Source organism: Trichoplax adhaerens, genomic scaffold (assembly GCF_000150275.1).
Source record: "Trichoplax adhaerens TRIADscaffold_8 genomic scaffold, whole genome shotgun sequence".
NCBI classification, from domain to species: domain Eukaryota; kingdom Metazoa; phylum Placozoa; class Uniplacotomia; order Trichoplacea; family Trichoplacidae; genus Trichoplax; species Trichoplax adhaerens.
Window position 1 is genome coordinate 182,080 of NW_002060950.1, and position 23,488 is coordinate 205,567.

The 23,488-nt window shown below is 32.8% G+C and overlaps 4 protein-coding genes across 4 annotated transcripts; 3 read left to right on the plus strand and 1 right to left on the minus strand.

Moving 5' to 3' along the window:
* Positions 1–86: 86 nt before the first annotated feature.
* TRIADDRAFT_58477 (uncharacterized protein) lies at positions 87–1,566 on the plus strand (the record flags this gene model as incomplete). The annotated part of the gene is made up of 4 exons (XM_002114508.1): positions 87–174; positions 619–781; positions 1,171–1,332; positions 1,470–1,566. The coding sequence occupies 4 exons, from the start codon at positions 87–89 to the stop codon at positions 1,564–1,566; spliced, it is 510 nt and encodes a 169-aa protein (XP_002114544.1).
* A 978-nt stretch (positions 1,567–2,544) lies between these two features.
* On the minus strand, positions 2,545–8,301 carry TRIADDRAFT_58478 (uncharacterized protein; the record flags this gene model as incomplete). Its single annotated transcript, XM_002114677.1, has 18 exons — positions 2,545–2,898; positions 2,992–3,123; positions 3,264–3,380; positions 3,727–3,774; positions 3,882–3,985; positions 4,142–4,251; positions 4,496–4,584; positions 4,712–4,819; positions 5,023–5,136; positions 5,240–5,315; positions 5,417–5,496; positions 5,876–5,938; positions 6,038–6,139; positions 6,349–6,450; positions 6,561–6,714; positions 6,840–7,032; positions 7,433–7,621; positions 7,923–8,301. 18 exons carry the CDS (start codon positions 8,299–8,301, stop codon positions 2,545–2,547), a joined length of 2,514 nt encoding a protein of 837 aa, XP_002114713.1.
* A 3,518-nt stretch (positions 8,302–11,819) lies between these two features.
* Positions 11,820–15,327, plus strand: TRIADDRAFT_28293 (uncharacterized protein; the record flags this gene model as incomplete). Its single annotated transcript, XM_002114509.1, has 7 exons — positions 11,820–11,975; positions 12,623–12,702; positions 13,135–13,185; positions 13,401–13,802; positions 14,086–14,209; positions 14,385–14,653; positions 14,832–15,327. The coding sequence occupies 7 exons, from the start codon at positions 11,820–11,822 to the stop codon at positions 15,325–15,327; spliced, it is 1,578 nt and encodes a 525-aa protein (XP_002114545.1).
* A 2,667-nt stretch (positions 15,328–17,994) lies between these two features.
* TRIADDRAFT_58480 (uncharacterized protein) lies at positions 17,995–23,488 on the plus strand (the record flags this gene model as incomplete). Its single annotated transcript, XM_002114510.1, has 18 exons — positions 17,995–18,039; positions 18,846–18,963; positions 19,559–19,659; positions 19,914–19,982; positions 20,265–20,387; positions 20,665–20,793; positions 20,948–21,058; positions 21,144–21,226; positions 21,339–21,453; positions 21,642–21,718; positions 21,802–21,881; positions 21,965–22,077; positions 22,163–22,462; positions 22,551–22,694; positions 22,775–22,915; positions 22,993–23,099; positions 23,211–23,265; positions 23,423–23,488. The coding sequence occupies 18 exons, from the start codon at positions 17,995–17,997 to the stop codon at positions 23,486–23,488; spliced, it is 1,977 nt and encodes a 658-aa protein (XP_002114546.1).

Sequence of the window (23,488 nt, forward strand, 5' to 3'; positions counted from 1 at the left end):
TCTAGCTAGTAGTTGTAAACTCTAGTGTAGAGTGCTATACAGTACACTATTGCAGAGTTGCCGAGTTCTCTTGCAGAAACTGCATCATGGAAGGCTCAGCAAAACTAAGAAAGCGTTTTGAAACTACTTATAAAGACTTCGTACAAGACTCAAACATGAAGAGTATGAACGAAGGTATTAACTGCTAAACTATCAAATTATATTAATGCGATAGTACTTGTGTCACGCTCTGTGGTCAAAAGAATACGCTTACATTAAGTTACATAGTACAGTAATAATAAATAATAATTATATACAGGATATAATTCAATAAATGTGAATGGCTTCTGCCGATGATTTATACTATACGCATACTTTACGATATACTGTATTGTGGGCTAGATGCAGTACAAGTAAATATAAACTGATCGGCAGCGGCCTAGTCAGCATTAGTACAGATATTTCCGAAATTTTACGGCATGGCTCAAACGATGATGCATTGCACTTAAAATCAATATCCTTAGATTATATACTTATTAAAAAAGATTGAACTTGTACTCAAATACCCACAAAGTTATAATATGTACATTGTAGACTGTAAGTACTTGATTCATTCCATTACATATTCTGACATGTAAGTTATAAACCCAGATGATGCAGTTGAAGCCGCTCGTCAGCAATCCATTACCAGATCGACGGCTTGGAAAACAGCTGAATCAGTAATTTGGCTTTTAGCAGCACTTGGAATCCTTCGGTACACTGATTTCCTCTTAACTGTATGTTATGACCCGAGGATTAACAGGTAAAAAATGGTTTATTTCATTATTTTTCTATTTCTGCTCTGTATAGTATAGTTTCTTCTTATGAGCATCACCTGCCTCAACGTTAACGTTTACCTTCACAATATTTTTATCGTGAACTAAAAGAACTAATAATTTAGGGGTTCTTGTCATGCTGTAATATATGCTATTGCTATATTATTAAGTAGCGCATTGCACTTACCAATTGCGGGCAAGTGAATGCTGATAGCTTAACCATAACGTCATGCTTTATGATTACGTTTCATGCAATTACATTGCAAGCACGAATGATATGCCTTATTTACTGTATGTACAATATACTATACTATGCTGTACACGGTCGTAAACTCTAAAATTTGTCTTATTAGAAGTATTTCTAATACTACTATAGGTTATGGCTGTATGCAGGTGCTGGGTTTCTTGTAGTGTTCTCACTAATCGGTTGCTGGCTAATTATATGGTATAAAATTATCTTAAAAATTGACGATTATCAGAAGCGTGTGCCAGCAGCTATACCGATTGCAACAACGTCATTTATACTATCCTTTGGTTGGTAAGTAGTAAACAGTTATTTACTACTGTTTGTCAAGCTACAATGCAGTTATTGGATAATATGAACATGCCCATTTTGTATCCCAACACTATGCGATAGCATTTTTAACGTATATCTCCATTACTTTTCATTTTTAGTTTTACTTATGCTCTATGGCCTGTTTGGGGAATCTTAACACCGTTACTTTTATTTACGCTGATGATGGGTGTGATTGTTACGGTGTCGCTATTTTAGATATTTAATGTCAAACTTTAACTGACGACCAAACGAAAAATTATTTTATGGCAAAGTTCTTTGTCACATAAATACATGCTGATTATTTTAAGCATTTTGTACATCAACTTAAGTTCCTCTTTTTAAAAGACAATTAAGGCCTTGACAATTAGAGATACCATAATTGATATTTTAACCCTTTATCCAAATTATTACGAACATCACATAGTACTGTATATTTGGCCTAAAATAAACGAAATTTGATGATATTAAATTTGCTAGTTCCAAATGTCTTGGCTAAAAGTTTGATATTTTTTATGAATTAATCGTATCGAAATACCTGTCAATTGTAATTCTAACGCTTTACTCTTTCCGTAAAACTGTACGAACTGTATATAAGTGACTAATAAATTGGGTAATAAAAGACATTATATCAGAAATAGAGGAAGTTCGACGACTAAACTATTTATATGCGTAATTGCGTATTTATTGTATTATCATGCTATGATGAAATTTTTCACCTTTCTTAGTATCAGCACTATCAGGAGAAGAAAGCGAAGAAACTTAGTGGTTACTTTAATTAACTAATATTGGCTTAATTGTCTATGCACTATCAATTTGTTCTAAATATAAACTATGATATTATCTCGAAAATTACAACATAATTACTCATTCTTTGTGAAAACTAATTTTATAATTTCTTGATTTCATGAAGTTATTATCTTAAAGTATTAAAGAGTTGATAGTAATTTTTTTGTTTATTAATATGAGGATATTCTGGATTAATGAATTAAATATAGTTAATACTTAATCCTTTTTCATATACAGATATGTCTATAATAACTAAGATAAAGTCAGCAAAGGTTGATTTCCAGTTACGTATGCTCTACCAAAAAAACAAAGTATCTCAAATGACTGACTGATGTGTAATACACTATATATAACAACAATGGATGGTTTAGACCATCGGCAAGTTACACTCAAAGAGCCATTTAATAATTATTCTTCTTCTGGGTTTACAATTTGATGCGATGCGTCATTATCCGTATTTTCATTTTGCTGTGGAGAGACTGGGCGGCTGCCTCCAGCACGCGTTGTCGCCTGTAAAATCATACCAGGATTCGTAACAGTCGCCAAGATGTCTGCACGTTTATTCTTCATTTCGAGATTTTTGCCACGAATCGATTCGAGATTTGAGGTTGGCGGTTTAGTTTTTCCTTTATTTATGGCATTTCTTATTGTATTTGCTATCTTGTTATTCTTTCTCTTTTCTAGGTCCTTTTTGTATAATAAATCTGCTAATTCATTTAATTTTCGAATTTTTCTCTTATGATCTCTTTTCTTTTCTATCTCCTAAAAAACAAAATTAGGCATTTTATTGCTTAGATTTGCAAAGATATAAGTTAATCTCTCTTTTGATGCGATAGCTAGAAATAGTTTTCTTACGTCATGCTGCCACCTCATTACAACAGCCCGACCGTCGTGACCATCTCCTAATGCTTCAGAATATTTTTCTTGATATTGTAAACGTTGTTTGGGTTTAATTGAGGTTTCAATAACCAGTACAGTTTGAGCCCACTATCGTGTATAAAATAAGAATCTACGTTTTATATATACGAATAGATAGTACTGACAGTTGCATAATTACGTGTATTGTCACAAAGTGTTCTTTCAGGAATGAGCAAAAAGCGCTATGGTAACAAAAACTATGAGTGTACCTGTCTTTTCCATTCTTTGCGTGTTTCAACCGTTGTTTCATACGTTTTTCCCATCATTGCAATTAACATATTGACTAATAGTACATTAGCGATAACGACGTAGAAAACAAATAAAATCTAGGATAGAATTTATAAGGGATATCATTTAAAAAACAAGGATAGTTATTAGTTCTATATGTGATAGAAGCAAGAATAATATACGATAAATAAATAATATTCAAATTTTCGAATAAATGATATTGTAAGTATGAACTAGATATGACTTTAGCCGAATTGTTTATACGTGTTTTACTATTACTTCTAAACACATCGTATCAAAATTTATAATTGCAATTGATATTTTATGAAAATTAAAGCTAATTAAATTCCATGAGAATCTGTTATTGCTATTAAAATTTGCATAGCAATTATAGTAGAAAGTATGAAGTAATAATCCATGTTAAGATTATTTAGAATTGATTACCTTCACAAAGATAGGATGGGGCGCTTTGTCAAATTCAGGCTCTATTTCCTAATACCCGTATTTATAATATGCACAACATTATAATATATTTCACGAGTGTTATAGGCTGTCTCTAAAATTATATTATCAGACTAATTATAATAATGGAACTGAACCTCAAATTCTCCTAAAGATAGTATAAACATTCCTTCTATAGCCCGAAGAGGACTATTGAGAAACATTCGACTTCCCCCTGTGCCGGCGAATGAAACTACCATAGCTAAAAAATAAATCGCTGCATTAATTATACAATTTGATCATATGTATATATATATATATATCAGTATGATAGTATGAGCACTATAAGTTTGTGATCCGAATTATCGATACATAAGTATTTTGAACCGCATCACGAATTAATGAAATCGGACATTACCTTGAGAAAATGCTATCAAGAATATCAAATACAATAGCATAAATTTTAATAGATCTCCCTTGATCATTTTTCCGATCATTAGAACGAATGGGCCAACTAGCCTAAATCCTCTGTTAAAGAAGTTTATAACAAAGTACAGTATAAATAAAATATTTAAATACTATTTTATGTATTTTAAAATTTTATATATTACATTGCTCGAATGTTAATCAAAGCTATGCTGCTATTAAAAATTATAAGCACAGTACATGATAGTTTTATTTATTGCTTATCTAAATCAACCCTTACCGACAAAAGAATAGACAATATGGCCAGGCAAGAATAATAGCCAAAAACCAAGTAACATTCGCATACCGTGTTAGGGCACATATAAATAATCCAGGTATAGAAATAGTTACCAAGGCACACGACAACAGGAACAGAAATCTAGTAGGTGCATTGACCTGGATTAAGAATATCGTCAGTAATATGAAATATAACACAGGTACCACAAATATCAGAGATTGGAAATATTAGAGCTATACAAGGATAACATTGTCAAACTCCAAACTTTTGTATTTACAGTCTTACCAAACTTTGAAACACAATATGAAATCCTTGACGATTAAAGTCTATTATCAAGCTTCCAAGGTATCCTAAACTGCCTCCTGCAGTAAGTAATTCTAATATTAATCTGCCCTATAGACAAAATGCGAGTATACAAGTTATGGCTTAATAAGTGAAGAATCTCGCTATTATTCTTATTTACTTGGTAAGTATTAGAAAGTGCAACCATACCGAGCAAAATTTTTAGTAATAAATAAATATTATCAATTATATAAATATCAATGACAGTTACTGTAGACCAACATAACACAACGTGATTCGATACTTCTACATACTATATCTTTGGAATCGATCACTTTACTTGCTCCATTAGCAACTCTTGGGCATAGGAAGTAGTCTCGTCGTGTATCGTTTCTTGCGACACAATGAGATGTTCCAGGATCCGGTTGCTAAATAGGAAGAAATTCATATTGTTTTATTACACAATTCGTAAAATTTGATATTACGACTTGTTAGAATAAAGGATTCAAAATGTAATCTTTAATTACTTACAAAAGGTGGCCTCAGAATAAAAGCGGCATTAAAAATGATTAGGTACACGATGTAGGTGATTAAATGTTGATAAAATCTTTAAATTTTTAGAGAAATCCTTAGTTATCATCTTTTATTTTAAATTTGATGCAAACTATAAAAAATAAACGATTTATATCAATTATGAAATTACTGTACTTCTTTCTTGCAAATAGCGCCCATTTTTGTTCTAGTATTTCTACAATAAGACCATCAAGTAGATCTAGATGTCGCGGATTCTACAACGTGAAGTAACAGTAAAAAATAAGGTATTTTATTAGCTTTTTAACAGAAGGCTATTTTAGTAAAGTTTAAATTTTCTTCATATCAAGCAAAGAAATACTTTTACGATAGAAATTTGTGTCGACCATTTTAATCTACAGCTTACGGAAATTAGTTCTTATTGCTAATCAGATTACGTTTTATAGAAAGATATGTTCAGTTTTATTACCGTAGCATGACAAGCTATGATCTACGATGAGATAGTATTCTATGAATGTCGAAAAATTATCAAACCTTTAAAATTTAAAACAACTATTTCTGATAGCTATCTACACCATACATTAGATTTAGTTGTTTATTGCATTGTACTGATAAGTTTTACTATTAGGTACTTACGTCACTCGTTACTACAATATTTAAAACAGATTTACGATCAATAGATCCTTCCAATCCAGATTCCTACAATTAAGAAATTTGGGATTAAATTACGGTAATTCGTGACAGATTACAAGAAATAGTTATGTTGAAGGATATCAATTTTTAAAAATATCGAAATACCGTGTCTATCGTATCTAAGCTACTTAGCGGATAGGCTGCACAAGAAACTTCACCAAATGTCCAATACGGCTTGCGCTCAAGTTCTAATATATGTTTTACCATCTATAAACAAATATATTAGTAAGCATTTTTTCCGTCATAATATTTCACTAATAATACCGTTTTGTTTCATCTGGGAACGAATAGGACTAAGAGAAATATTACTGTAGGTCATATATTTATTGTTGTAAGTTTACCTTTATTTCACCTTAATATTAATAATGTTACTCAATCTGACATTTAAAAATATCACTTAGATAATTTAGTATGACCTCTTTATTGCCCATCTTCGCAGCTAGTGTTAAACAATTGTAACCACGATTATTCTTTGCATAAATATCAGCACCGTGCTCTAGTGCGAAGTCAAACATTTCCTGTAAAGTTTTTTAGTATAGTTAATATCTATTGTACTGTAAACGCACTCAATTGCCAGGACATATTACGCAAGTATAAAATGTTCTTTAAACGAAAAGTTAATACATACTGGCAAGTTACGGATTACAGTCAAATGAGCAACAGAATTTCCGTTAGCATCTTTGGCATTAATATAGGCTCCATGCCTTATTAATAGTTTACATATATCCATCTCTTCTAAACAAGCGGCAAAGGCTAAGGGGTATTCACCATAATAGGCGAAGCTAAATGATAACGTAAAAAGTTAGTTTTAATGATTTGTAGTAGTAATGGAATTTTTATAAAATGTATGGCGGGCTAGTATACATATACGTAATAAAGGAATTCATAGTGAGTAATTATTCTTTACCCTTCATAATCGGTCTCATCATCAGCCACCGTGACATATTCATAATTTGTATTGCTAACTCTTTTCATTTTTTGATCTTCTGGAAAAAAGAATTTACCACAGGCAATTTCATTAACAGGAGCATTTAGATCGATTAGAAATTTGGCCAGAAAGAAATCGCGATTAACTATTGCCATATGTAAAGGTCCTTCACCTATCAAACAAAAATTTAAGTTAAAATTTAATATCATAAAAATGAATCGAATTTTGATAGTTTAAACAAAAAAAGTACCTTACAAGATTATTTTATTCTACGATACTAGCTGAGTAAAATCTGTCTATTAGAACTTAAATTGATTACGGAAGGCTGTACTTGAATTTACGAAATCAGGTATAGTCAGCATAGGGTTTTTTTGATTCAATATGATTTATAGGGGAATATTATAATTTAGATTCACAAATCTACATATGGTATAGTTTACTATTAAAAAGATGAATTTTCAGTTTTCACTCAGGTAATTCTTTACCTTAATTGCTGAAAATTTTGACAATATTCAATTTATTGTAGAATATTAGGACGCAGGTTGTGCTCAGGGCCGTAATGATCACCTTACCGTAATACTCGTCACCTAGGTAGATATCCATGGCCAACTTAGGAAACACTGCAATTATTCGCCGAGCTAGATCCGTATGGAAAGGGTTGTTTAAAAGAAGACAAAGATGTACGATGTTTTCGCCAACACTTCCTCGCCTAGCAATATCCCAACAAACTAATCGGCACGGATTACCATGTTCATCGTGTTCTACATAAGAATAAATTTAAATTTATCGGAACAGTTTCATAGCTATTCGCAAGTTTTGTAGTTGCCTTTTATTAAAATTGCGCTAATATCTTTGATATTACTACGTACAGCATAGCTATTCAAGGCAGGATCATGGATATAACGACAGTACTTAACTGAATTTGATAACTGAAAAATAAAATAATAACTACAAGTATTTCAGTCCTGAATATAAGTCCGAGATATAGCCTTAATCAGGCTGGTTATTCCGTGAAGACTACATCGTGTGGTAAAATACAGTATTATTAATTTTCGTATTTACCTAATGATCCTGGATCAATGTCGTGCTGATCCTTAATTATTTGAGTCATACTGTAGTATTTCTTATATTGCAACAATTTTCTTTTAGTTTTTCGAACACCACCAAGGCGATAATTTTCACGTTCTTCAACGAGAGTTGATACAGGCACCAGTTTTCCATGACCATCATTGTACAGAAAAGGTTTTATAGTGTTGCGAAGGAATTGATTAAAATTACTTTGTGTTAACGGATCATCACTTTGATAAATTAATCTAAATTGATCGATTATTTTGCCACCACCATGTAGATCAGCCAATTCATACAGCGTTGATCCCCCAGTAGCTTGAGTTTTATCTCCACTGCTAGCAGATAAATGACTTGCAGATGCTCTGTTTCCCATCTGGTGGATTGTTATAATTGCAATTAATGGAATTTAAATTTATAGTTGGTTACAGTTGACGATATTCTCTAGCTTATGATATTTAGACGACTTTGATAAAAATATTGTCCTGAAATCCGACGCTAATCAGAAGATACGTGATCGTTAAACATGTGTTACAGAAAGTTATGAGTACACATATATTATATGTGTAATACGTATATCAAGTTCTCTCTTGCTAATGTAAGGATTCCTAATGAACGTAATACAGGTTAGCTACTTTTGGAAGATTGACTATGATTAACGAGCGCGGTAATACAGTATATAAATGGCGAACTGCAGTTCAATCAGTATTCTTACAGGTATGTTGTTTACTGACGAATATCAAAACCAACTTCAACCTGTTTAAATTATGTATACTGTACTGTATATACATTTACACCCGGTTGGATCACCATAACTCTAAATTATAAAGTGCATACTTGTTCCCTACCTACGTATATAAAAGTTATCACTCGCGTATAGAAATGTTATTGTATACGGGTAACACTATATACAGCCATACGTAGAGGATATTATATTATATGTACATAATGCGAAGATTATTCAGTATTCTAACAAGCAGCAACAATAGATTGAAGTATAATATTGTACTACATAACTGTATGTATTCATCCCGAATGTAACAGTAAATAATGCTACCGTAGTTCCGTTATGGTACGGTAGATCTATTTATTGTGGAATGCAACGCCAGTAGGGCATAGTTAAAATGCTTTTTTCGTTACTAAACATGATTGCTAATACTTATTCTAACACCACGGTCGTGCAGATAATTCTGAACCTCTAAATAATGATTCGGTTGCTATGACAATATTATGACGTATGCGGCAGATTTGATTTATTCTTGTTTCTAGCAAATACGCCCATTTAAACTTCAACAACGGGAATATGATCGAAATAAATCACTATTATCGTATGAAATGTTATAATTTAACATTATAGCCACTCTACAGAATTATGATATGCGTATACAGTGATAGCGAGTGACATCTGGAATACTGCACCTGTTGAGCGAAATCGTGAACAAAATTATACCTAACTGAGGCACAATAAATTCCATATTGAATAATTCCTGCCATCATCGTGAATTCGAAGTTATTATACATCATAATTATATAAGAGATCACAATATTTACCTACGTATACATCATTCCTCTTACAGTGCTACTCACTATCAGTACACTGACTGAGTAGTCTATCGATTGATGAAAGAAAGATTTTTGCGTAGTGCCATGTAGGTTTTTGCTTTAGTAGCCATATAATTGCATACAGTTATAAGTAATCCTAGCCATTCAGTATGCGGTATACGCCAATAGATCAATTCCAGCATTTGGGTGTTCATAGCTACCAAGAATATCTTTATGCAAATTTTAATGAACCCTTTATTAATAAGCTGCATTTACTTACTTCAGCCTTTATGATAAATCAAATAAGGGAAATGTATACTCACGACGTTTTACTCGTTGCCAAATAACAATCATGCTGCAAATACAGATAACGTAGGTACAATGATATAATAAGTAACATATACGTATATGAAGGCAATGATAATCTTGTAGCAAACATACGAGCGCATACCTGTAAGTATAAGAGAGGGGTAAACACGGATGATCTATTTCTTCTAGGATAAAGTTAATAGATACTCTTCGGATCGAGCAATACTAGCCTACTCTGATTCTGTTGATTTACGACTATACATGTCTTTCTTTCGTTCTTAATATCTAAATAAACTATTCGATATCCTCTAAATATCCTTAGTATCCTTCATTGTAGTATAGCTACCATACAGGTGAAATCCTCTAGGTAACAACAATCTTATTGCAGGTATCTTTCCGCAGGTTTTGAAATTCAATGACTTCACTTTAACTCTGTATAAAGTATCGTACTTTGATATCATCTTAAAATCTGCAACAAATTGACTAGACTTGGACAAGTTTTATCTAATCAATACAGCATCACTACAATTTTACTTATTTCACTCGTTGATAGTTCCCAAAAGATTTTCTCCATGATATGTTGTGACTGGAATAATTTGCATGAGATAAATGCAGCGCAAACCTTTGCTACAATATCAACGACAAGGATTGCGAATTTGCTTGCTGCAACTAAATCAACTTTTTGTATACCATTTGCATCATCAAAACAGACCAGAATTCAGCGTGCCACATTTTTAAAGTATACTCAAGTTAGCTGTCCTATTAAGATGAAAGCAATCCCTGCAATCACTAATCGACATGATCGACTGAGATCGGCCAGCCCATATATGATATGGTAGCAGACGTCCGTTGAGTTCGGCCATTCATTTTTGCGTTGTTGATTTCTATCTATACTCAGTATATAGTTGACCCAAATTGACCCATCTTATATCCGTCCTTCCGAAATCTGACCCACCACTACGACCTCGAGCGAGAGTATGAAAGATCAAGATTTGATACTCAGGTGAGTGTCAATGTTATATAGAACTCTATGCAACACATGTTGATTATTGAGTTTCATACCGGCGGTAACCACCCTTAGTAAGTACTGATACGGCACTGAAAGTAATAGCAGCATTACCCATGTTAGTGAGTAACAAGACGCTACCACAAGAACTTAAAATTTTAATTTTATAATTAGCTAATTTTAATAGAAATAAATCCCCAGCATGAACCCATAATAATATAGGAAAAAAGAATCTCCCCAGCACGTTTTATTGCTACTAATTTGGGAACACGAGTGCGGACTTCCCTTTACTCGCAACCCGCCAGGTGTTCGATATCTTGGCTATTGAATACAGAAAAGTAACTGCAAGACTTGTAGGTTACAGCATGTGGTAGTGAGGATTTATATGCTACCAATCAATGATTGAATTTGCACAAAGGCTGCCTCGATTTGGTGCAAAATGGGTCAAACTTTTCTGGCAAATTCGTGGAAGGATTACTATGCACTTTCTAAAATTGACCGAATAAAGAAAATTTTGAAAAAGTAATCCATTGAAACTGGATACAAAACCCTGATAACACTTGATAATACCGTCGTGCCGAGCTGAAACTATATTACGCGTACTGCTTTTGATCTAGAAGAGGAAAGTGTATTCAATTGAAAATTAAGTGCAGAGTATTACAAAATTACTTTTATATTTTGCAGTTGCACGCTGTAGAATATTGTCAGTATTGTATATACAGCTCAAGTAACATTAGCTTAACTCGCAACATGTACTCAACGGTAATAATTTTTTCTTGATTCAGATAATTCATAAGTTAATTCATCGTTACTATAGTGTGCAGAACGACGTTAAAAGTCAGTCGTAATTTTGTTCCAGTCCTTTATACAGTAATCTTCTAACCTAACCTGACTGATACAGACACAGTTCAGTACTGGATTACTTGTAAGCTGTAGCTGCTAATTTAGCAGTCATTTGGCTACAAAGACAACGGTCAATAATTAATTCATCAATAATTATTATTATTTACCCCTACCAACTGTTTGACGATCTTACGATGAGTGGTAATCATCATAACTCTACTGCAGTTCGATTGGCTTATGGATCTATTGCTTTCTTCTTAACTGCTCTTCATAACATATTTATTATATACTATGTGGACCTGTTCATCACTGTATATAAAATCGATCAAGTATCCTTTTGGATAGGGGAGGTACGTTAACTGAGTAAGAATAAATGATCTCAATCCTTCATATTATAAATTGACAAATGAAGACTGGTAATGGTTTTAAATATATGATGAATTTAAAATTGAGTTGCTATCTTTCATTGTATACGAGTATCAATGCTTGACGTGTTTACTTAGAACATTAACAGTACCTTAGCTATTAAAGTCGATCTAATAGCTACTCCTTTTTATGGCGTCGGTGTTTTAGAAGTGATACTGTATAGTCTGAGTAGCCAAATCAATGTTGATAGTCAAGACGCCTACATGAGAGAATTCTGAGCTAAGCTATCAACGATGATCCTTACCGGTTCTAGACTGCCTAGTATAGAAATAATCGCTAGAGTTGATTTAGAAAAGCTATAGTACAGTATATTACTGTAATATGATGTAGGTTGCAAGTTGTAACCCTCTTAGTGATGTGATAATATCACTCTATAGTAGAGCTCTTTTATACTTGGCGTCAAAATATAGTTCATATACTGCCACATTCGAATATAAGATTCACTTAAATGTGGATCCGTTGACTTTCCTTACAATATTGCCTCTAAATTATGTTCCTTTCTAAGAAATATATTTAAAATTTTGCTACTGGTAATAACTAGTGATGTTCTATTCTATGTATTCGTATGAAGACGATATTCTTAATATGGAATTCACTCAATGATCCCCTATTTGGATGGATAAGCGATAGAAAATCCTTATCGAGTTCTAGGTATGAAATATTAGTAAATAAATTTGTTGATGTTCTGCAGTGTACAGTATCACTGCATTAGAACGTCTTAATGCACCTCATTCCAATCTAATTCTAGTTTCAAATGAGTGCTATTTGATTTATGATATTTAAGGTTAAGCATTGATTTCACTACTAATATTGATACTCCGGTCTACTGTAACTTGGATATTCTATTATTATTGAAAAAAGTAATAATATATCGTCAAAGTTTAGGGATAAAATTTCGCTGAAAAATATATAAGTATAATTATACCGCAATTACTCACTTCTGATTCGTGAGTCTTGCAAGTCTCGATTAGTTAGTATATGACGGTGCTTTAACACCATAGTAGCATCGTCTTAAACTTCAAGAAGATACCTTATATATCGGCTTAGTGATTAATTACGTGTTCGTAGGTCCGCTTGTCAAAGTAATGGAGCCAATGAAGGTGCATCCCCTGAGATTGTACTCAAAAGAGTTAGGTAAAATATCTACACTTGTAATATTTGATAATTTCTTTCGTATAATATTACACAGCTAAATCTACTAAAAGCTGCAGCTAAGCGGTAATTTAATCTAGAATAAGAAAATATGTATAATGATTATATTTAGCCATTATTATAACTGAGTAAACTACCGATGCGTAAAAAGTGCTACCTCTAACAATTTCTTCTTGAATTGTTTTAATATTGTAAAGAACCATTCGAATATATGGACCCTTGTTTGCAATATCATTTATGTCATTATGGATTCGTTGGGCTTGGCCTGGACTACAGTTTATATTGTGTCTCTGTCTGTATGATGGATTTTTAACGATCATAGATCTTAATTTTAACGCATTACTAGCAGATTTGGCTGTGTCTGTTAGTGGAAGATCGTACTTGAACAGTTACTGTTCTGTCTTTAGTGGTCTTGGCACTACTACAGTTTTTCTCTCTTATGCAGTATGGAATCGAACCGATTTAGTCAAATTCCAGATCTTTTGCGGCGTCCTTACAATAGTCTCTGCGTTCGGATTTTTCATCAGTGCAACGATTCTAAGTTCCGAATATCGTAAAATGAATAAATTAAATATCCAAAGTGTCGAACCTCCTACCACGTTAGTATTTTATTATTCAGTAATGTAGGTGTAAACTAGACCGGCAGTAAAGTATAAAACGTATTCTAAAGTATAAGCTAAGTTGTAACTATCAGTTTACGGAGAACAGTTCAAACCGTTAATTCAACGCGATTATCTTCCTAACTATGCAATAAATAATTCTAAAGTTTATTCCAGTAATAATAAAAATGTTGATATTCCTTTCTTCGCATCGGTTTACTAAATTTGATAATAATGAGTGGTTTCCATCTATTAAACATATACTTATTACATTTTATAGCAGAGCCATGGGAGAAGGAATAAGTAGAGACACAAGTCGTAGTCAAAATGTTGGTGTACGACTGTTTTTATCCCAAGTACTTATTAACAAGAATTTTTTAAGCTTTTCGGTGATGAATTTATTGCAGGTAATGTACTGTATTGCTGCGTACAGCATCCATATTTATACATTGATTTAAGGTTTTTCAACTCTATATGACGCATAATAGTTTTTTATAAATTGACTTTTACGAAATGTCGTAGTTCCATACTATAGCATTTGCAGCTCTCTGAGTGTAATTCCTTATCTGTATATTTTTACAGGTTTTTCATTGTCACTTCAACAGCAATTTTTTCCCACTTTTCCTTCATTATCTTCTCGGGGATTATGTATCCCCAATCACTGCGTCTATTTTGTTAGGGGTATCATTCGTGGTTCCGCATTTTAGTAATATCTACTTGTTATCGTTATGTCGTCGATATGGAGTATACAATATTGTCCAGTCGTTGTTCTACACGAAATTAATAATAGGCTTGATTATGCTTACTTTTGGATCACACTGGCCTCGATTGTTATGCCTTTTTATTGTCAGGTACATATATCGATATCTTATTACGAATTTACAGATCTTGTACTTGAACTAATTTATCAAATAGTATGTGATTATATTGAAAAGAATATAATTTGGAATTAGGAAGCCTCACATATTTGTTTGTAATCGATGTTATACAGAACGATGGTTGTGACACATATATGTATAATCTCTCTAGTAATAGGATCTTCACGGAAGGGATCTGCAAATTATTAAACCTAGCTATTAGTGACCTAATTGACGAGGATTATGTACAGTTTAATCGCAAGGAACCGATATCAGCGCTAATGTTTGGGGTAGCTGCTTTTATCTCAAAGCCTGGTCAAACGATTGCTCCTTTGGTAGGGTCTTGGATGATTGAGAGTGTTACCGGCAAATCGCTTTTTAAAACAGATTTCGGCGAAATTAAAATTTCAAACGATAATGAAATGAAGATCGTAGACTTTCGTCAAGGCTGTTTTAATGTTTTGGTTGGTATATCCATCGGATGTGCTATTGCACAAATTGTTACATGGTCCTTTTATGAACTTCGTGATCAAAAATTAAAGGATGTAAAGCAGGCGCGCAGAAAGATCGAACTTGGAGAGGAACAACAGAAGATTTACCCAGCTGCATACTCTACGGTGGACGAAACCAGGCAGCAGATGTATAATTATGATATCAAAAATGTGTAATTGCGGTGGGCTGTAATTTCAAATTCAGAGATTATCTTAAGTTGTAATAAGCGAATTCAAAAGTTTTCGATGCTTAACGTGTGAGACTTAATCCATAATAACTTTCTTTCACAACTATCTCTCAGAAAACGGTAATATAACCGCTACGTATTATTGCTAATGTATACAACATATATTACTCTTAAAAGCATAACTATGTAAATTCGACATCAAGTAGTGATCGCAGTTGTACAGAACCAGTTTGAAAATTTAACGTGTGTTCATTGATATTTGTGCAGATATATTTGTAATTTAGAATTTAAGAGGTCATTTTTCTGTTGTAGTATAATCAACTGTAACTTCTTTCTTACTTTCATATTATGTCTTCTATCTTGCTAGAACGTAATGGAATAGATATTACGTATTGAAAAAGACAATATTGTTGCCGTCCTTACGTCAAGTTAATATGAATTATATCAATCAATATTACTCAACTTGAATTGAATAATGCATTTGACATATGCGTAAAAATTTGGGAGCATCAAGTATAAAATAGCGTCATTGAAGCCTTACTTATACAGCTAATTTAAATGGAGATACTATGTCATTATAATTATTGTTCTACGAATATGAGCACATTCTACATACTTTGTTCATTGACCTCAGAACTATGAATTGGTATGCACAATGTACATACACGTACATTTTAGTTGAAGAGTAGAGACTTAGTGCCATCACTTTCAAGCGGCACATAAACATTTCAATAAGTGCACTTGTATGCTTGCATCAGATTTCCAGTTTAATGTTTATGAAAGATGCGCGTATAAGACTATAGTGATCTATGGTACTGGCAACGGACAAGCTGAGGCATATATATTTGTTAGGAGTAAGATTTTAATATGAAATCTTCTTGACATTCACCAAGATTCTGCGTACTAGCCCTGTTTGTGATATTGGACTTTCGCATAATAGAATTGAAAGTTGATTTACTATTCATGTGTAAGGCTACTAGTTAATAAATATTCAATTCATCAAGAGAAAGCTACTGGCTCTATACTTTTCTAAAATTGTAACGAATTCGTTCGTCTGTATCAATTTTTGCTACTTTAAAGTTCACATTTTAAATCTGCAGTAGTCATTTATGTTAGATTTAATCGGTAAAGTCTTGTCTAAGGCTTAGTCAACCCGCTAAAGCATTGTAAACGAATTATGTTTTACGGTAATTTCTATCTTGCTTGGATGGTTTTTTGTCTACATAAATGAGGTTCTAGCTGTCTAATTAGTCCAATACTTGCAAAGCATAGAAATACCTTTCGGCTGCTGTTGTCATTGGTATAGTAGTTCTATGCAGTATTACACGAGTATACTATGCTATAAGTGTTAGATTGTATATGATTAGCAATATACGAGTATGAATATGCAGTGTTATACTGTACAGTATACGAGTATTATGTCGAAAGTGTTCGATTGTGCATGATTTATTTATGTAAAACATTTGAACGGTACAGTATAGTAGGTAGCTATAGCATGTATCTACTGTAATATCTGCAAAACATTTACATTTAATACTGCTATAACATCATGTAAGTTTAGAGCATTTACATTTGTTCAATTATCAATACTTTTTACGTGATAATTATAGATTATACTACGTATACTAATTAATCTACTCTTCCATAATTATAATTAATCTTAATCATAAGTGTTGTTATACATTTGTAGTAGTTTCAGCTAATAACAGTAGTAATTGAAGCACTGCAACATTGTAATCGTGAATGGCGTACGTATAAAAGCCGTCGTTTTCAAATCTATATCACTAGAGTGGGAATTAGTATTTCGTTTTGCATTAATATTGACTGCTTGTACATTTTCTTTTCACCGATGGTAGTTTCTCAAGACTGGTTAGTAGATTCATAGAGTGCTGTAAGAACTGAATTAACGATATAATTCGAGGTAATAAAAAAGAGTAGAGTATTTCGTTTTGCATTAATATTGACTGCTTGCACATTTTCTTTTCACCGATGGTAGTTTCTCAAGACTGGTTAGTAGATTCATAGAGTGCTGTAAGAACTGAATTAACGATATAATTCGAGGTAATAAAAAAGAGTAGAGTATTTCGTGTTGCATTAATATTGACTGCTTGCACATTTTCTTTTCACCGATGGTAGTTTCTCAAGACTGGTTAGTAGATTCATAGAGTGCTGTAAGAACTGAATTAACGATATAATTCGAGGTAATAATAAAAACTAAAAAAGAGTATTGCAATAACTTTGCCGTACTCCAGTACAGTACAGTTTACCGGATAGTACTGTACTGTACAGTACTGCAAACTACTGTATTGTACTGTAGCCTACAGTACAGTGTACAGTTGTACTGTACTGTCTACTCGTCTATAGTAGTCTATGTGTTTCCATACTGTACTGTACTGTCAGTACAGTACACCAGCGTCAAGTTCAAGAGTCCGCAGTAAAAGAGCAAAACAGCTTTCAGGATATTAACCCAAGCTCGGTGGCGCAAGTTTAATTTGATTTGGTTGGCAACGACAACAGTCCGGTGATTCTTCCTTCTTCTTGATTTTCATATATCCTACTTTCTATCCGTATGAAGAGCGCTTTAGTGCAGTACAGTATATCTAGACTATAGGTCGTGCAAGAGGACATTGAAAAGAGCACTCAAGTATCACCGACCATGTTCAATAGATTATCTTCCATACTTCATCTGGCGGTTGAAGCTGTAAGTTGTTGCATAACCTAAAGCTTACACGATTAACGCTCATATAGAAGTGTAATTATGGCTTTCATCATAACATCATCAGTAAAGATTATACTATACAGTACTATACAAGGCTGGTAGATAACACTGTGGCTTTTTATATTTATTGGCCATATTTCTCTGTAGAAGCAATTTATTGTAATGAACTAGACACTCAATCCAGTCAAAATATACAGCCATCAACAACAGATTCAATCTTGAGTATTGTCGTCAATTAGATATTATTTATTACAGGTATCCACTCTACAGGACTGTACATGGATAGATAATATGTGCAAACTTTATTCCATGATTGACGTATATTTTATATTGATATATTAAAGCGACTTGATCTGATGTTTACACGGATTTCTGTTGGGGGCATGCATGAAGTCTTTGAAGTCATGTACTGTAAAATCGTAATTTATGACGGCGATTAATTAAAGCATAAAATTTATAGTCAAGTCTGCTACGATGTGTTCTTGCTTAAAGTTGGTTATTGTAGCTTTTATTAGAATAGAATATCATGTAGAAAATTTGATTATACTTGTACAACTAAAGAAGCATCCTCTACACTAGCGGTTGATCAATCTGATGATCTAAACATACTGTATGTACGCGCATACTATAGAACATAGACAATTAGTTTTTAATGATAAGGTACAAGTATGTTTTTGCAACTGTCAACGATGCAATATAAGCTTAATTTAATTTTTTGCACTACTGAATGTGATGATCAGAGTACTAGAGTATCATCACTATTTTCTATGTACATTATTGTATAATAGACTACTACTCACGGTGATTCTGTTGTGTCCTTATGCCAGCTCAATCCTACCGTACCACTTCAGGAGGAGTTTATCCGTCACTGGAAGATCATCACAAACTATTTTATAGAATGCACAGGTAATGTATTCGACTTGTGAATACACATGAGTAAGAAATATTCGTACGCATCCGTAATTTTGGGCTGCAGAGTTTAACGTAATTGCATTACACTGTAGAAGTGTTAAAAATCCTTTGAACAGTCTTGTTAGAATACAGAAAGGAAGATTTAGGAATCTGATCTTCTAATAAAGCATTACAGATTTATAAAATATCACAATGTAATCTTCTCACCAAAATTATCCTTAACGAACCCTATAACACATCATATCAGTACCATTAATTATTGTACAATGACTTAATTGTAATTATACTCAACATATGATAGATAGTTTGTGATTTCTTGTATTAATACTACTGCAAGCGAAGAGAATTTTCATGCTATGTAGTGCTAGTTATTAGAGGCTTATTTATATATCATGTTACTACAGTATACTCTGTTGTGGCTGAATCATCGTTAAAATCAATCTATCTTACTAATAACCTTTAGCGGGTTTGTCAAGCGTACACTTGGTACCTATCATCTAAATTTGACGCTTATGCGTACTTTTTATAGTATCGTAATCAATGTGCCGCTAGAGTTCTGATATTAACGTCTTTATTGCTGATTGAATAGACGAGAATAAGCCTGTATCAGAAACGAAAATACCAGAACACCTACAACAGATGTTAACTGTTCTAATAAAAGAAGAAAAAGAAGGTGTTGGCGATGAAACGGTTTGCGATATTAATTCTCCATTAATATTGAATATTAACTTGATACTTTCATTTTGTAAAATTCTCTGGCAGTAAATGTAAAAAATGTAAAAAATCTAAGGACTGCTCGTGCTATAACTCATAAAATCAGTTTTAAGTTTTACGTAACGGATAATTGTAATATACAGATGTATTAATAAATTGGATGGTCTTTTCTTGTGGACATTACAGTTAAATTAATGCCCTTTATATTTCTTATTATTACTGTACTACAGGGTCCATGCATGGAATATACTCTTCGCCATAAAATCTTGAAAGCAATGGTAACTTTAGCCATAGCTAATGTAAGTAGAAAATAACAACTCGATGTAGTATTTTGCAAATGAAATTTAATGCAATCATCATCATTCTACGATAGGTTCCCCCTGGTATGACTCAATGCGTTTTAATTTTTCTTACTAAGCTCTTAAATACAATTCAAAGGCCTCTTCTACCATTAGTTAACGTCCATGGTCCAATTCATGTACTTAGAATTAAATTATATTACTCTTATTTACAATAATTTAGTAAATAGGTGTTTATTTTTATAACCACGTTAGAAACGGATGATATCTTTTCTTCTTTAGAAAATTTTATGTATGATCGCCAATACTGAGCTTGCTTTCTCAGAGAATGAAGAAGTGGAATTTGTATGGGCTATTTGCCAGCAAGTGCGCAATGATCCTTCCCTAGTTGATTTATTTATACAGGTGCAAAACTATCTCATGTATAATATACCTAATATAACAGATGGAATGCTATCGTTGAAAATGTGGAAATAAGTATCTTAAATTTATTATGGGCAGAGAAAAAATCAATTTTCTATGTTACTATTTAGTTGCTTCTGCATTGTCAAATTTGAATTTTGTAACATTTAAGTCAAATTAATGTTCGATTCTTTACTTAGACTATTAATTATTGTTAATATGATTTCATCAAAAAATTGACCTATTGATATATGTAAACCGTTTTATTTATTTCCTACAGCCTCCTCGAAAAGGTGGTGCGTCTACTGCAGACAATCCAAACAATAACCAAGACGAATTATTAATGGATTCAAATACGAATGGGAGGCATAGTTTGGTCGAAGCATTAGTTAAACTTAGTAAAAGCGAGGTTTGTCAATAATCATATGTAAAAATTTTATCTAAAAGCAAAATTATAGCCAAACTGAAGCTGTAATGTAGCTAATAATGTAATATCACATCGTACAAGAACTCACGCATGCACTCATACACTAAAGTAGTGCGTATTTTATTATATACCCTAGGACACGTTCGTTTTCGAAAGGGCTAGTGAAGGATTAATGCTCTGCACTTCACTACAATCGGAACAATCAGCTATTTATGTAGTATTGTATACGCGATTCTGTGATGTCGTGGTAAGAGCCATATCGTTTACTTTTTACAATTAAGTAAATTGCAAAATTTTCATTATCCGACTTTCAGCATATCTGACACTTTCAGGCGGAAAATCTGGTTAAACAATATAAATTGATACCTAGAAGAATAGCCCCAGATGATGTACTAAACTGTCCTGCTAAATGGGGGTAAAAGTGCATGAGTGAACACAGTTACTAAGATACAGTATAAAGATATCGTCCTATAATATTTATGGTTACGTTATCAAATATTAAAAATAATTTTCATTTCCGGTTACAGTGGTAAAACTGTTAAAGAAGAATTAATTGGGGAAAACTTTCCAGGAAAACAGCAATTATTGTCTTTCTTGTCATACTTGTATTTTCTAGACAAACTATGTGCACAAGCACATCAGGTTAGTTGATCTAGTCGTCGAGCATATCTTTACTTTTTATTTTATTAATAGCAGCTAAATATTCAATAAGACTATCGAAGTATCAACACATGGAACGCCACCTGCTGTAAAATTATTTCATAGTTTAAAACATTGCGATATGTGGGCAATACGAGAGATAGTAAAAGGTTTTCGTATTCCTTTAACAGCTAGTTGCACGGGCGGTTGGTAAATCTATTCGAGAACAATTCCTAATTGCTATCCTTGAACCAAGATTGCTAGAACCGTAAGATTAAATTGTTGCAATAGTTAGAAAATCATCTATTGACTAACAGTATTTGAACTAACATTTTATTATCATATCGAAAGAGCTGAAGAGGGCACTTTAACCAGTATTGCTCATTTAACTCGTTGTTTGATTTTGATACAATCAGAATATCTTATACACGGTAACAACTAGTCAGGATATGATATTAAACTATTGATTACGATAATACGATATATCCCTTACGACTATGATCTCAAATAACAGAGTTTGCAGTATTTATTTTGGGCGATAATTTGGAACCGGAGAGAAGGCTGGGCCCATCAGAAAATCAATTAAGACACAAGATGATTCATCGATGTGACCACTTAAATGAAAAAGTAAAAAAATGTCAGCCGTTGTATCCTATTGACTGAGTTAGAATTTTTATTTCGTTGTGTGTCTTTTTCTATAAACAATATCCAGATTAGTGCGGCGTCCATGAAGCTTTTCGAAGTATTACTGCAAAAACCGGATCAATATATTTTAGATAACCTTATAATCCGCAATGTCATTAAACGTAGTTACTATGACTTATCGAGCAATGTCCACAGCTTCGCCAAGATAGCATTAATAAATAACTCATTAGAGGGCAACAACGGACAGGACGAAGAATATACCCAGAAAGTCGTCAATTGCTTCTTATCCTTAATGCCTGATTTAACCAAGTCTTCCGATGGAAGTCAAGACGAATATGAAACATATTTGAAAGATGCTTACCGACAGGTATTGTACCTTGCACAATATAAGTGAAATAATCTTTAAACAATGCTAAATGTAGTATTTATTTTTTGTATTAAATTTATTTATTTAGCATACTAGTCGAACCATTCAATCCATTACGTGGAGCTGGCCCCATGAGATTATTTCTAGCATCAACCTGAATGAGAGTGATGAATTTTATGAAGGGGAATTTTTAAATGTTTTATTTAATAAATTGCAAAGAATATTAGATCAAGTAAGTATTCATAAAAATTGGCAATATTTATGATATGTTATATAGTACGCTCACAGTTTTTGTTAAATTCTTGCATATAGCCTTATGAAGTGAATTTACAAGTCACCTCTGTAATCTCAGTAATTGTTCAGTTTCACCACCCCTACTTACATGAATATATGTTGGATCCATTACTTCCATTAAAAGATGGTAGCCGATCACTGTACACTGTGCTGCAGCAGGTATAAATTATGCTTCGTATTTTTTTAATTACTATAGTATATAAACGATAAACTTTATTTATCTCCCGTTGCGATAGATTGTGAACGAATTACAAAAACGTATTGCTAGAATACCTGAGTTTAAGAAAATGGTTCATATTTCAAGGCAGTCATTACTAGGAAGTGAATTACCAAACACCAATAGGTATGTAGCACAGTGTATGGTAGTGATATTACGTAATCTTACATCATAAGAAAAATCGTTAGATATTACTTAGATAAAATTTTACAATAAAACCAAATTTAAATATCGCAGCCCCGTAAACAAAGATTTATTGGAAGGTACGATCGTATTAGAAGAATTCTGTAAGGTAATTGAGGCATTAGATAATACTTTGACCAATCCAGAGCTTTAAACTAACTCTATCGATAAAAATAGCGGATTTTGTGTATCCGTTACTATGCATTGTATATTATCAAGATAGAGCAACTTCTGACCCATTTCTTATCGCATATTCACCTTAATAGGAGATAGCCGCAATAACCTACGTCAAGTCCAAGTCTCCTCTCAGGAAGTCGCATATCGATTCATGA